The sequence below is a fragment of the Motacilla alba genome, chromosome 19 (assembly GCF_015832195.1).
Source record: "Motacilla alba alba isolate MOTALB_02 chromosome 19, Motacilla_alba_V1.0_pri, whole genome shotgun sequence".
In the NCBI taxonomy this organism is placed as follows: Eukaryota; Metazoa; Chordata; class Aves; order Passeriformes; family Motacillidae; genus Motacilla; species Motacilla alba.
The window spans coordinates 5033249-5046586 of NC_052034.1; the positions used below are offsets into that span (position 1 = coordinate 5033249).

Below are 13338 nucleotides of genomic sequence, written 5' to 3' on the forward strand. Positions count from 1 at the left end.
GGCACGCGCTGAGGATCGGGCACGCGCTGCGGGGATCGGGCACGCGCTGAGGATCGGGCACGCGCTGCGGGGATCGGGCACGCGCTGCGGGGATCGGGCACGCGCTGAAGATCGGGCACGCGCTGCGGGGATCGGGAACGCGCTGTGGGGATCGGGAACGCGCTGCGGGGATCGGGAGCGGCGGAAACGGCGGGCGAATCCCGGCGTCGATGGGGCTGGGAAACACCGCTGGAATCATCCAGTCCGAGCGGGGACCGAGCACCGCCTTCTTAGCCAGGGCAGTGTGCCGCGTCGGGTCGTTTCTTGGTCACCTCCAAGCGCGGTGACTCCGCCACATCCCTGGGCAGCCCGTTCCAATGTCTAATGACCTTCTCTGGGAAGAAGTTCCTCCTGATGTCCCGCCTTAACCTCCCCTGACACAGCTTGAGGCCGTTTCCCCTCGTCCTGTCCCTTGTTCCCTGGGAGCAGAGCCCGACCCCCACCTAGCTCCAAGCTCCTTTCCAGCAGCTGAGGAGAGCCAGAAGGTTCCTCCTCCTTTTCTCCAGGCTCAGCTCTCCTGGCTCCCTCAGCCTCTCCTGGTGCTCCAGATCCTCCCTCAGCTCTGTTCCTCTCTCTGGTCATGCTTCAGCCCATCGTTGTCCTTCCTGAATTGAGGAGTCCAGAACTGGACACAGCACTCGAATGTGGCCTTACCAGTGCCCAGCAGAGGGGCACAGGGGGACAATCCCTTCCCTGGCCCTGCTGCCACACTGTCCCTTGCCTACAAAGATGGGCAGGGGTCTGGAGAGAAAGCCTTATGGGAATGGACTGAGATCACTTGGTTTGTTCAGCCTGGAGAAGAGGAGACCGAGGTCAGACCTCATTGTGGTCTTCAACAACCTTCTGAGGGACAGCACCAACCTCTGCTGTGACCAGGGACAGGACCCGAGGGAAGAGCAGGAGCTGTGCCAGGGGAGGGTTAAGTTGGCTATTAGGAAAAGGTTCTTCCCCAGAGAGTGCTGGGCACTGCCCAGGCTCCCCAGGGAATGGGCACGGCCCTGAGGCTGCCAGAGCTCCAGGAGAGTTTGGACAGCACTGCCAGGGATGCTCAGGCTGGGATTGTTGGGGTGTCTGTGCAGGGCCAGGAGTTGGAATAGATGATCCTTGTGGGTCCCTTCCAGCTCAGTATATTGTGTATATTTTCATCTGTACATTGAAGGCTGCAGCTCGTTGTGTTTTCCTTCAGGGCTGTGCCAGCAGCTTCTGTCTTCATCCTCCCTGCCAGCCATATATTCCCACCCTATGGCTGTGCCAGCACAGCTGCTTTTCATGGGACTACACACTGAATTGGGCCAACGAGCTGTTCTGGGTTAAAAATAGCCCTGCAAAAGAAAAAGTTTTGTTTTATTCAGGGCAGTTCACTGAGGTGTGCAACAGCGAAGAGCATAAGTTCCACTGGTGCCACAGAGGAACTGTGTGTGTGGGCATGCACAAATTAAGACTTATATTCATGAGAACAAAGCAATATTTACCACTTTTAGACTGTTCTCCAAGATCTCTTAAATGCCAGAGTAATATCTGTCAATGTGTGTAGAATTCTGCTCCAGCTCTGCTCAGTTCTGTGTGCTTTTTTCCAGAAAGGAATGTGCTTTTTCAACTGTGTGGCCTCTCTGTGGCAGCACTTGCATAAACACAGAGCACAGCTGTCCCTGACTTCGAGGGTGCTGTGCTCCTCCCTGCATCCAATATCCTGCTTTTTTGTAGGGCCCTGTAGCTCTCTCCTGGATGGGACTCTGGCATTGTGTCAGGTTACAAGGGTTGTAGTAACCTCCACAACATCCCAGTGAGAAAATATTCTGTCTTACAGGTGGGGAGCCTGTGGTTCATCAAATCCATAGGAAAACACCAGGTGCTTGATTTCAGCCTCACAAATGAACGTCCTTCCTGTGCTGATGCTGTTCTCTCTCCAGATGGACTGGAGCTAGGAGGAGCCCTGCTCCATTTGGAAGGCAGTCCCAGTTTCCGTGGTGATGTGTGGGGTTTGCTGGCCAGCTGCAGGAATAGCACACACACTTCCATGGGTTTCTCACAGGTTTGAAAAGCTGCAGATCCTAATTGAGAGCCCAGGACGGCAGGAGAGTTAAATGACATCCACAGGAACACGTGTCTGTTCTGTTCAGTGTTCACAGACCTCAAACAAAAAACCAAACAAATCAACCAATACTTTATTAGTGCAAAATTCACCATTTTTCTAACTCCTACCAGACCACTGCAAAAAAAGTCTCTTTTTTTGATAGCCCACAGACTGTTCTCTTCCCCCCTCCCTTCCCGGTCCCCATCTCCCGTTTTCAGCCGATCCCAAAACTGCGGGAATTGGTGTTTTCCATCAGGTTTTGGTTTTGGTTTTGCCTCACGTTGGAAATCGTGTTGCATGAGCTCTCTCTGGTGGTCAAAGCCGGGAAACCAGTGACGCTCCTGCCCTAAATCGCTTCCGTGGGTGTTTTTAGGCTGGAATGATTTCATCGGATCTTGAAATAGTTTGGATTGGAAGGGACCTCGTAGGTCATCCAGGTCGGACCCCCGGCCGTGGACAGGGACACCTTCCACTGGGGCAGGCTGCTGAGAGCTCCATCCACCCTGGCCTTGATGTCTTCCAGAGAGCTTCTCTTCTACAGTCACTTTCTCACCTTCATTATTTGTAAAAGCCTTTCCTTACTTAGCATTTCTGGTAATGGCTGGGAGTCTTTCCCAAATTTCTTTTTCCTCCCCTATTTAAACACTGCATCCCTCACTAGTTTATTACCCTCGCCCCATCCCTGCTGCACAAAGGTTATAAAAGGCAGAGCCCTTCTGCCCAAACCTGCTTCCTACAAATTTAAAAACATGAATTTTAAGAGTTCAGGTGATCTTTCACAGGCAGAGGGATCTCAGAGAGGAATGTGAAAGAAAAAACAAAGTTCTGGGACACAGTCTCAGAAGAATAAAACTAAATCAGCTTGAAACGCTGAAGAATTCACTGTTAATTACAAGATCCTGAAAGGAATTACAAAATATGAAAATATTCTATTCATTCACCTAGCAGTAAAAAGCCCCACTGGTACCCAGGTTTAATTTCCCTCTCCTGATTTTATTGTCCCTATCAGTTGGCCAGAGATTGTTTTTTCCTAAGAAGCTCTAAAATTTTGGCAATGTGTCTAAAGCCACAGTCAATCAGTTGAAAGTTTCTTGCTGAGTGCAATGAGTGAATCTTGAAAGGGTGCCAAGTCTGGAGGGCTGTAGTACAGCAATGTTCTGCCTGAGGTGACATCCAAGGGATGTTAAAACAAAATCAGGAAACACCTGGGTCAGCCCAAGGTTCATCTGCACTCTGCTGACAGCAGTGCAAGGTGACCTGGTGTCACATAACCCTGTCCCAACTGCTCCTTAAGGGTTTGGTTTTGTCAAGCTGGTCTAGATCACGTGGCAATACTGTCCTAGTTAGAAAACTAAAACTAGAGGAGAAGTTCCATCTCTTGGTTTCTTTTCCCTGTGACCTGAAGAATTTATCCCACAGAAATGTTTCCTCTTGCAATTAGTTCAGGCTCAGCTGCTCGCAGGAGGTGCCTGTGTCCTGTTTATTCCTTTTCTTCACCTCATGTGGCCTGGAACCTGCCTCCACACCTGGCTTGGAAGTGTCACCTGTGCCAGGAGTTCCTGCCAGGTGCTGCTGGAGGATGTCAGCCCCAAATGTAGCACTTTTGGTGAACAGTGACATGAGCCATTGTGTCATGAGCTCTGTGTGAAGACTTGGGAATAAATAATCTTGCAGTGAGTGATGGGTAGAATGATCCCGCTGGATTTTGTGTAAGGGGAGCAGCCTTTATGCTGCCAGCTGGGAAATGTCTTTGTGACAAAGTCTAAATTTGAATTTTCCTGGGAGGTACCATCAGTCCAGAGGGAAAGTGATGTGTCACAGGGGATGGACTGAAGAGGGTTTATTTGTTACATGCAGAAATGAGGCGTGGAGCAGCCTGAGCTGGAGGGGCCTGCAGCTGGAGAGGAATGGGAATTCTTAGTGGTGTGATGATCACACACAATGACAATGGGATGTGGCTGTGTAGCCTGGCAGTTGTGTGAAATAACAATGCCAAGGCAGGAGCAACTCCTCAGCTAGAACAGGGCTCTGGTCTGCTGTGCGTGAGGGAATGGAGCTGATTAGAGTCATTAGGGGAGTGAAGAACTTGTCTCATGGGGACTCCTGAAAGCGTGTGCTTTATTTAGGCCAAGAAGAGGCAAGGCTGCTCTCCTGGAACAACCCGAACACCTTGGGACAAGGGGCAAAGAGAAAAACTGAGCCTCGGAACAATGGGACGCAACACTGCGGAGAACTGCGAGCTGAGAGTTAGTTTGATTTTATCAGAGGTGTAACATTCCTCTAGTATGGACGGGAAAATTGAACATTAGAGTTCAGATAGTTAAAAAAAAAAAAAAAATTTTTTTGGGGAAAGGACTTAAGTTCTGTGTTTGTCCGCTCTCCGGGGCCGGCAGTACGCGGGGACACGGCGGGGCCGCCCTCTCGCCCGCTTCAGCCGCTCTCCACCCTGAACCCCTGGGCCCTGAACCGGCTCCGTCCGGCCCGGGATGTGCCGGCCTGGGGGTGCGCTGGGTTCGCGTTGTGCTTGGCTCCGGGGGTGCGTTGGATTCGGGGTGCGTTGGGCTCAGGGGTGCACCGGGCTCGGGGGTGCGTTGGATTCGGGGCGCAGCGGGCTCGGGGTGCGCTGGGCTCAGGGCTCCCGCTGGCTCTCGGGGTTCGCTCGGTGTCGGGGGCGCCCCGGGCCGTGCTGCGGGCGGCGCTCGGGGCCGCTGCGCTCCGCCCGCCCGGCGCTCCTGGCCGCTCTCCGCGCTCGGAGCCGCCCCGCCGCTCTGTGCCGCCCCGCGCTCGTCTCGCTGGCCGCGCTGGGCGGGCCTGGCGGAGCCATGGCGGCCGTGCGGGGCCTGCGGATCTCGGTGAAGGCGGAGGCGAGCGCGACCGCGGCGGAGCCGCGCGGCGCCGAGCCCGAGCCCATGGAGGTGGAAGAGGGAGAGCTGGAGACCATCCCTGTGAGGCGCTCGCTGCGGGAGCTCATCCCGGTGAGGGCCGGGAGGTGGGGGCGAGGAGGGGCTGGGTCCGGCGGTTGGGGGTGTCTGAGCGCTCTGTGGGGGCTGTTGGAGGGGATGTTTGGGAAAAGCGGGGATGTGGGAGCGGGGATGCGAGGGGACTCGGGGCCGAGTGCTCAGGAGGCGGGCGGGATGCGCTTGGGAAGGAATGGAATAAAGGAAGCGGTGGAGGGGATTTGGGGTGCAGTGCTGGGGTGTGGAGCAGGCTGTGGGAGGGAGGGAGGGTGTGCAGGGAGTCTTTGATGCCGGGAACACAGGGAATACCTGGAGCAGGGAACAGGGGCTGCCCGCGGGGTAGCAGAGCTGGGACTGTGGGTTCTGACGAGCGGGCTTTGAGGGCTTCCTTCCCCATGTTTTTCTGCCCTTTTTCATTCTCCCCGGTTGTTTCTGTACAAGTTTTAGTAGGATTAGGTTTAACAACTAAAAATGGGTCAGAGTTCCAAAATCCCAAGTAATCTTTTCCTCTCAAAACTTGGGTGAAAATTGTTTAGGAAGCTGATCTTTAATTAGCTGGTCTACCAACGTGCTTGCGCTTTTGCACAACATGTGGCCTGAGAGACAGCATCGTGCTGTACTTCCTTGTGCTCCGTGAGTCAACCTCAGACACTGTGGGGTTTCAGCTTTAAAAACCATGTTTATTTTGCTTTTCCTTTTCTAGTAACTCTGGCCATTTGGCAGCGTTAGAGGAACTTTGGTGCTGTTACTAAGAAAAGCAGTTGGATTGTGTGTGTTCCTCGGTCTTCCTAAACTGAGACTAACCTACTTCTAGAAATGGTCCTTTAGCCAAAGTAATTATTGCAGCACAAGTGTAAAGAACACGTTTACTCCTAAAGAAAGCAAGAGGTGTTCTTCCAGCTCCAAACTTCTGCCAGTTGACAGTGTCAGAATGAAGAGGTGCCATTTCACAGATGCAAACAATGCAGGGCACAGAACTGGGTCACTGGTCCGGGGGCTGTGGGGTTTAGTCCCTCTCTGAATTCAGCACTCCTGACTGATAGAGAGGAAACTTGTAATTTTTTCCCCTCTCATTCTCCATTTTTACCCTCTCCCAGTATCCAAACAGAAGTGTTTCACCTTGGGATTTGGAATTTGGGGTTGAAATAATGATAGGAATAAAAAGTTACTTGTTTCATTGTGGATGTGGCTTGGTGTTCTCACTTTATGAGATTAAAAGCTGCAAATTGACATTTCAGTAGTCAGGTATCATTGTTAAATCTGCTCATGTTTTACTAGGAAATTATACCCAAACTCAAAATTGTGGAAGTCTTACTTGGGAAAGATGTTAGATGACTTTTCCTGTATTGCTGAGAGAGTAAAAGCTTGGCAGCAGCTGACAGAGAAACTAAATTTTGTCAAAGGAAAGAATCCTTACAGTGAGGGAAGTTTGGTTCAGTTCATGTGCTTTTACTTTCACTGTCATGAGAGTGCCTCTCTGTCCAGGGATGTAGGAAAAGAGGATCTATTCCTTGTAGGAATGATCAGGTCTTTTTTTCAGTGTAACAAGTGTGTTGCTTTCGGTGCTCATTGAGATTTCATCACCATTTTGCTTTGTTTCAGGACACCAGTAGGAGATACGAAAACAAAGCAGGAAGTTTCATCACTGGCATAGATGTAACCTCCAAGGTAATTTTTGTGCTATGGCTCTTCAACATTTTGTCATTTTTGCCACTGGAGAGGTGGGACCTTTTTATTTCTTTCTTTCCCAACATGCACAAAGCTTAGCCTGGTGTTCAGGTGATGCAGCTGGTATGAATCACAGTGTGTGTTCCAAAGATCCAGAAACCTATAGTGTTTCCTAATAAAATCTGGAGAGCAAGGAGCTTCTCAGCCAGTTCCCAAAACTGCACAGGTTCCAGGCAGCTGTTGCTCATGAGCTACATAAGAGGAGCTTGAGTTGCCAGTCTGAAAAGTTCTCTGGAAACAGCTCTCCAGTGTTAAATTCATGCTCAGAGAAACAAATTCACACTTTTCTATATATTAGAAAAAACAGGGGGAAAATTATATCATCTTCAAAGATGAATTTTGCCTGAAGTAGAAAGGCTTCTTTTAGAAGAGAGGCTTTATTTCATATTTGTTACTAAGGACTAGATAATGTTCCTGTTCCATGGTGGAGTCTGTGTTGTCCCAGCCATTTTGTTTCCCATGCATCCTGATGCCCATTGCTGGATGGAGCTACACAAAAACTGTTCTGTGACACAGAAATATTCTTGTGAATTACTTCTCCATTCTGAAACCTACAGGTTTCTGTTCCAGAATGAACAGAATCATTCATATAAATTGTTGCTGTCTGGTAGATTTTAGGTATCCCCAGTGCAGTTTGTTGAGCATGCTCCTGCCTCCTGTTTGAGGGCGTTGTTTTGCCTTTTGCAGGAAGCAATTGAGAAGAAGGAGCAAAGAGCCAAACGCTTCCATTTTCGGGCTGAGGTGAATCTGGCCCAGAGGAACGTGGCCCTGGACCGGGACATGATGAAGAAAGGTACAAGTTCATCCACAGTCAGGAGCAAAGATCCCTTTAGTTACTTCCTCACAGCCTCTTGACTTGATTTATCCTGCAATATTTCCGACATTGCCAGAGGTTTTGCCAGATTTCTGCTGGAAGGAATCACTTTGGGGTTTTTCCTCGTTTGCACGTCATTATTTTTAACCTATTTGACACTTGCCACTTCACTCCTTGTTTGACCAGCCCCAGCACAAAGATAACATTTTTTTTGTGTGCCTTATTTGCTACTGCTAAATGCCCAAGATTCACCTGCTGGATCAGTGCTGCTTTAAGAATCTTTAAATGCTTTGTGCAAGCCCTGGAGCAGTGTGTGGGTACACGTGGAGGACTCTGTGTCCTGTGCACAGGGAGATCAGCCTCTGTGCTGTACACACAGTGAAGCTGCTCTGATGGCAAGCTGGAACAGAAGCCAGGAGAAGTGTGCACAACAGATTGGTGCTTTTGGCACCCAGTTAGTTCTCAAGGCTTTTTTTTCAGCTGGCAGCTTGGACCTGCTAAGCTGTGGCCTGGAACAGCTCCCCATCAGGTGATACAAGTGGAAGTGCTTTGTGCAGGGCCTTGTTTTGTTCTGCCTCTTTAGTACTTAATGATAGCACTTTGGCAGTGTTCAAAGAGGGAAAAAAATGTTTTTCAAGCTGTTTGGTTGCTGTGCAATCTCTGGATCTACCAGTGCTTGTAACCTCTTTTAATTCTTAATTTATTGAAAGTTTTGCATTGTGGAAGAATAAACTAGGTTATGGTCTAGGTCATGCTTCACTTCAATTAGTTCCTCTTTAGTTTATTTCAAGTATTTGCTTTATAAACTCATATGGCACTAATCTGAAAGCTTGCAATAAGTACCAGTTTTGTGTCTTCCTCTTTATAGCAATCCCTAAAGTAAGACTGGACACCATTTACATTTGTGGAGTGGATGAGATGAGCACCCAGGACATCTTTGCCTATTTCAAAGAGTATCCTCCTGCTCATATCGAGTGGCTGGATGACACCTCATGTAAGCAAACAGGGGATTTGTAATTCTTACTCTTTTATTTAAACCTGGTCACAGCTGTATCTCTAAGGGGAAAAAGGAAAATGTCTAAAATTATGTGCTGCCTCCATCTTGACATAAATAATATATCTGAGAGAGGGTGATGGAGCAGTGCAGTTGGGCAGGTTGGGATGGTTTTGGGTGGAGGAGGAGGAGATTTGTTGCCATATTTGTGTAGTGCATGCTCCAGGAGAAATGGGTGGGTGGAAGGAGGTGGCAGTTGGGTGTGATTTCCCTAGACTGGAAAAGGAATGTGGGTACACATGGTGAGGGCTGTTTTGGGGAGTGAGATCAAAGGTGGTGGAGAGCTGTGCTTTCCTCACTGACACTGAAGCCTGTAGAAGAGTTTTTTTGCTACAGAAAATGGAACTGGAATACTCTGAAATTTTCGTGTGGCTACAAGCCTTGTGCTTGAAATAATAGAGAAATAAATAGGAGCCAGTGCAGGTTTTCCAAGTAGCTGGAAACTTACTGACAAGCATGGCTAAAAGCTGAGAATCAATACCTTCATTCTCTGGAGTGACCCTGAAGAAATTCTGCTCCGGTGCAAGACAAAATAGATGGTGACCTTGAAGTCACTGTATATGACAGCTTGAAGTACTGGCACAAGCTGATAGAAAATGTGAAACCCAATGAGCCCTGGGTGGATAATTACAGTACAGAGCTGCTGGATGGACCTGTGCTGATGCACCAGCTTGGAAATGCACAGCTTAACTCTATCTGAGACAATCTATGATTGTTTTCTTAAATGCTACATGAGCAAACTCATGTGAAAATTAAGGCTTCAGGGTTGTAACAATACCCAGTTATTGTTATTACACATCTTTTTTAATGGTGAATTTTCATGCTGTGTCTGAGTTACCGTGTCAGCTACACTCAGTGAAAAGATCATGAAAAAGCTTTTTCTTTTCAGCATAGATGTACATCGTGGCAAAACCTTCAGTGTTCCCAACTGAATTACATCTTAAGGTGACTTAGTGCAAAGGTGGATTTAATGTCCTGTGTTTCAAACTGATGAACATGAAATGATGAATGTTTTGGAAATTTGGAGATGGGAAGATGAGAAAAAAAAAAAAAGTAGATTTATTAACCAATCATTGAAGTTAATACCTGGGTGTTCTTCACCTTGTAATTCTTGTTTGAGAGATTCCCTTGTTTTGGGTCACTGTACAGTCTTCTTAATATCTGAACCCACTCTGCTTAACAGCAGAACAGAGACATTTGTTGCTGTATTTGTACCTAGTGCAGAAAGCTTTTGTTCACATCCTGTTTCTAAGCAGTTTTAGCTCTTTCAATTACAACATCTAGGAAATGCTTTTAATTGGCCTAATAAGTTATATTGGTGATGCTTAAGGCACATCCTGCATGACACTGTGAACCTGTGTACTCTATAATTTGTGCAAAGTGCTGGAGCAGTCTCCTATTTCCCCCTATTTTCCTGCTTTTTGGAAAAGATTAACAGAATTCTGCAGTAGAGTCCAAGGTTCTGTCAATTGCCAAAGGGGAGAAAGATCCAGGCTTCATTTCTGCCCCCTGCTGCTCCCTTAATCACATTTGTGTGGGAACGCATGGATCCGCTGACCCCAATCCAGTGCCCTGATTTGCTGTTTCAGGAAGCCTCTCAAATCTATGGTTGTGCATTTCAGTGATTTTGGGGTTTGATCAGCTCTCGTGTTTTGTAATAAGCTGAAAATGGTGTGTCCTTCAGCTTACCAGGTGTGTTGAAGAATATGACTTTACCTGCAAGAGATCTGATGGCTTTTTCTGTCATTTCTGGATTTTTGTCATTGATTTCCTTCCAGCAAGGCAGGGGAGATGTGACTGCTTGATGACACCGACTGCATTTGGGTTTTGTGTTTCTCTTTGTCCCAGGTAATGTGGTCTGGCTTGATGAAGTGACAGCAACACGGGCTCTAATAAATATGAGTTCCCTGCCTGATCAGGAGAAAACAAAGAGCAGAGAAAACAACAAGGAGAAGACAGCTGAAAAAACCAAGAAAGGTAGATTGAGATATGCAAATACAGCCATCATCTCATTACATCAATGAAACTTTAAACTTGTGCCGGGGTATTGCATAACCTAAATTACTGAAGGAGCTTCTATCATATAGTTGCAGGTAAATGTATTCTGCCACTTTAAAAAAGGCTTTCATCTTGGAAACCTTTTGAAGAAGCTGCTTCTTAAAAGGTGGGTTGGAGCTAGACCAAAAGCAGTCATTCAGTCGATACTAAACGTGTTAGCTGAGGCTGGTACTGAGAGCTGGTATTTACAGTGGGCCATGTGCACAGAAATAGCTCAGGGGGATGTGCCTACAAAGGCAGGCAAAGTGGGCAAAAAGCAGGTGTGAGAAAATGGCCTATTTTTGGAATGCCACAGCTAATTCCCTTTTTGATGCACCACCATCCTTCAAGCGTATCCCTCACAGCAGCGTGACAGTGCATCACTTCAGCAGGGTGTGTACAGCTCTAAATTTGGCTGTTATCCTTTTAAGAAAGAAGTTATTAAAAGGTTGGTTATAAAAAGCAGAGCAGCAAAGGTACACGTCAGTGTCGTGATCAGTCTGGTACCTGACTGCCTTGGTTGTAAATTTATTTTCCTTTTATGTGGAGAGGTTTAAAATCAGAATTTTGCTACCTGAGGACCGTTTTGCTCGTAGGCTGCTGTGAGTGCTGTGGTTGGAGGTGCTCTATCACATGATAGAGAGGAAAAAATGTTATATTTATTAACTTTCCCATAGATTTTACTTAAAAATGCTGTGTATGACTTAAATGCAAGTAGGTCTCTCTGTTAGATACCTGCAGCTCTTCCAAAAGCCTTTCTGGGAAACTGGTGTTTAAGGCTTTGTTAGATTTATGGATTCTTCTAATTCACCCCCTTTTCCTGCTCCTTTTCTCCACAAAGCAGTGGCTCCTCAGCCATCCACATGACTTGAATTTTGGCCTAATGTTGGTAAAGCATCAAGTAAGACTTGTTAGGAAATTTTTGGAGATGAGGGACATTGCTTAAATGGAGCATAAACATATCTATTTAATCCTGCTTGCTATGAATTGCATATTATATTATCATTGCACCCCATCTGAAAATAAGAACTGTCATCTGAATTACTCCTGTTCCTCTGGGAAAGTGGGATATTAGAGAAAGTACAGACTGTTCAATTACATCTTAAGGTGTGAGATCCATACAGATACCCTGGAGTCATCTGGCTTGGTTACATTCCTTTTTTTAGAAAGGAATTTCAGGGCTGTTTAGACATTTAAGGAAGCAAAAGATTGGTCTGTGCTATGAGAAACTTCTAATTTGTGAGGGAGAAAAATGCCTGAGTACTCTCCCTGATGGAACTTAATTATTCTGGTTTGAATTTGGGTAATTTGTTTACTTAAATTCTCTCTTTGGTTTCAGTTTGGTTAATTGTGCTTTATTCTTTTGACTCAGGAATATTTTCAGGATCTTTTGAACAGTTGCCACTCTCTATTTTAAGTTTTTAAGTCCATTGTTGGATGAGATTTAAGATAAGGAACTCTGAAATATAAAAGAGTGGATTTTTTAATCTTAGGCCTATGAAGTACTTTGTGATCTTTGCAAGTGATATTGGCAAATCCCACTTGATAGCTGTCCATAGTCATTACTTTTTAACAGTATTTAATTTCTTGGGGGCTTTGGAAAATAAAACAGCGTGAATTGTCTTACACTGAGCTAAAAAGAACTGAGAAATCAAAGCAGCCCACAGTTTTAACAGTTCTGGAAGCATGCACTTATTTTTAGTTATTACACAGCAAAATTAAGTCTCTTAGGTTGTTTTTTCTTTTTCCTTTTTACTACTCTCTCTAAGCTTTTGATAAATAACCTGTTTTGCACTGTTCCTATTGGATATTTACAGACATTTGAAAAGGAGATGGAGGGAAAGGCTTTTATGTGCTTTTAGTGCCTTGGCCTTGCTGATCTCTGATTTTGAACACACTAACTCCTGACAGGCAGCGCAGTTTCATTTGCTTTCAAAGAATTAAATTAATGATGCACACGTGCTGCTGCAGGCACAGAGCTCTGAATTTCACTGTGCTCCACTTTTCCATGGGCATTCACTGCTTTGATTATTCCCTAGGCTGCTCAGGAGGAAGGAAAACACCTTCAGGCTGATTTCAGACCATGTAGGTAATCATAAATCAAATGAGGCTGACACACTAAAATGCAGCTTGGTTTTGTTTTGTTTTTTTTTTTCCCCAATTATTTTCCTTAGAAAAACAGGAGGAAAGCTCTGATGATGAGACAGAAGAAGGAGAGGTTGAGGATGACAATCCCAGTGATGTGGAGGTCAGTACAGAGGGGAAGTGGAAACTCTGCTGTGGTAGTTCTGCTCTGGCTGGTGTGAAGTTTTCACAGCATTTTAGGTTTCTATTTGCAACTCACAATTTAATTCTCAAAATGCATTAGGTGGGGAGTGAGAGGGAGTGGTGATAATCCCAATGGAAAGTGCTTTGTGAAAACAGATTTGGGAGAGTTTAAGAATGAGCCTGGCTTCTCTTTTCTGCTGAGAGGAGGCAATGAAAGAACAGTAATGGAAGGCAGTGACCTTTCAGCAGGGAAAGTGCTTAGAGCCCAGTGGGATTTAGGCTGCCCATGGGTCTGTGGGAATCAGCACACACAGGGATGTCCTGGCAGCAATTTAATCCTCACTGCCTGAGTGTATAATAGGTGTGA

The 13338-nt window shown here is 46.6% G+C and overlaps 1 protein-coding gene across 10 annotated transcripts in view; it reads left to right on the forward strand.

The window, feature by feature from the left end:
- Positions 1-4872: 4872 nt before the first annotated feature.
- The window catches only part of NCBP3 (nuclear cap binding subunit 3), a 45581-nt gene continuing 37115 nt past the window's right edge, over positions 4873-13338 (forward strand). For all 10 annotated transcript variants that reach the window (XM_038157698.1, XM_038157696.1, XM_038157702.1 and 7 more), the window contains exons 1-6: positions 4873-5088; positions 6673-6738; positions 7486-7591; positions 8481-8606; positions 10515-10643; positions 12878-12951. In XM_038157698.1, coding sequence (XP_038013626.1) covers positions 4936-5088; positions 6673-6738; positions 7486-7591; positions 8481-8606; positions 10515-10643; positions 12878-12951 — 654 coding nt within the window. In that variant the 5' untranslated portion in view covers positions 4873-4935. The remainder of the gene's footprint in view (positions 5089-6672; positions 6739-7485; positions 7592-8480; positions 8607-10514; positions 10644-12877; positions 12952-13338) is intronic.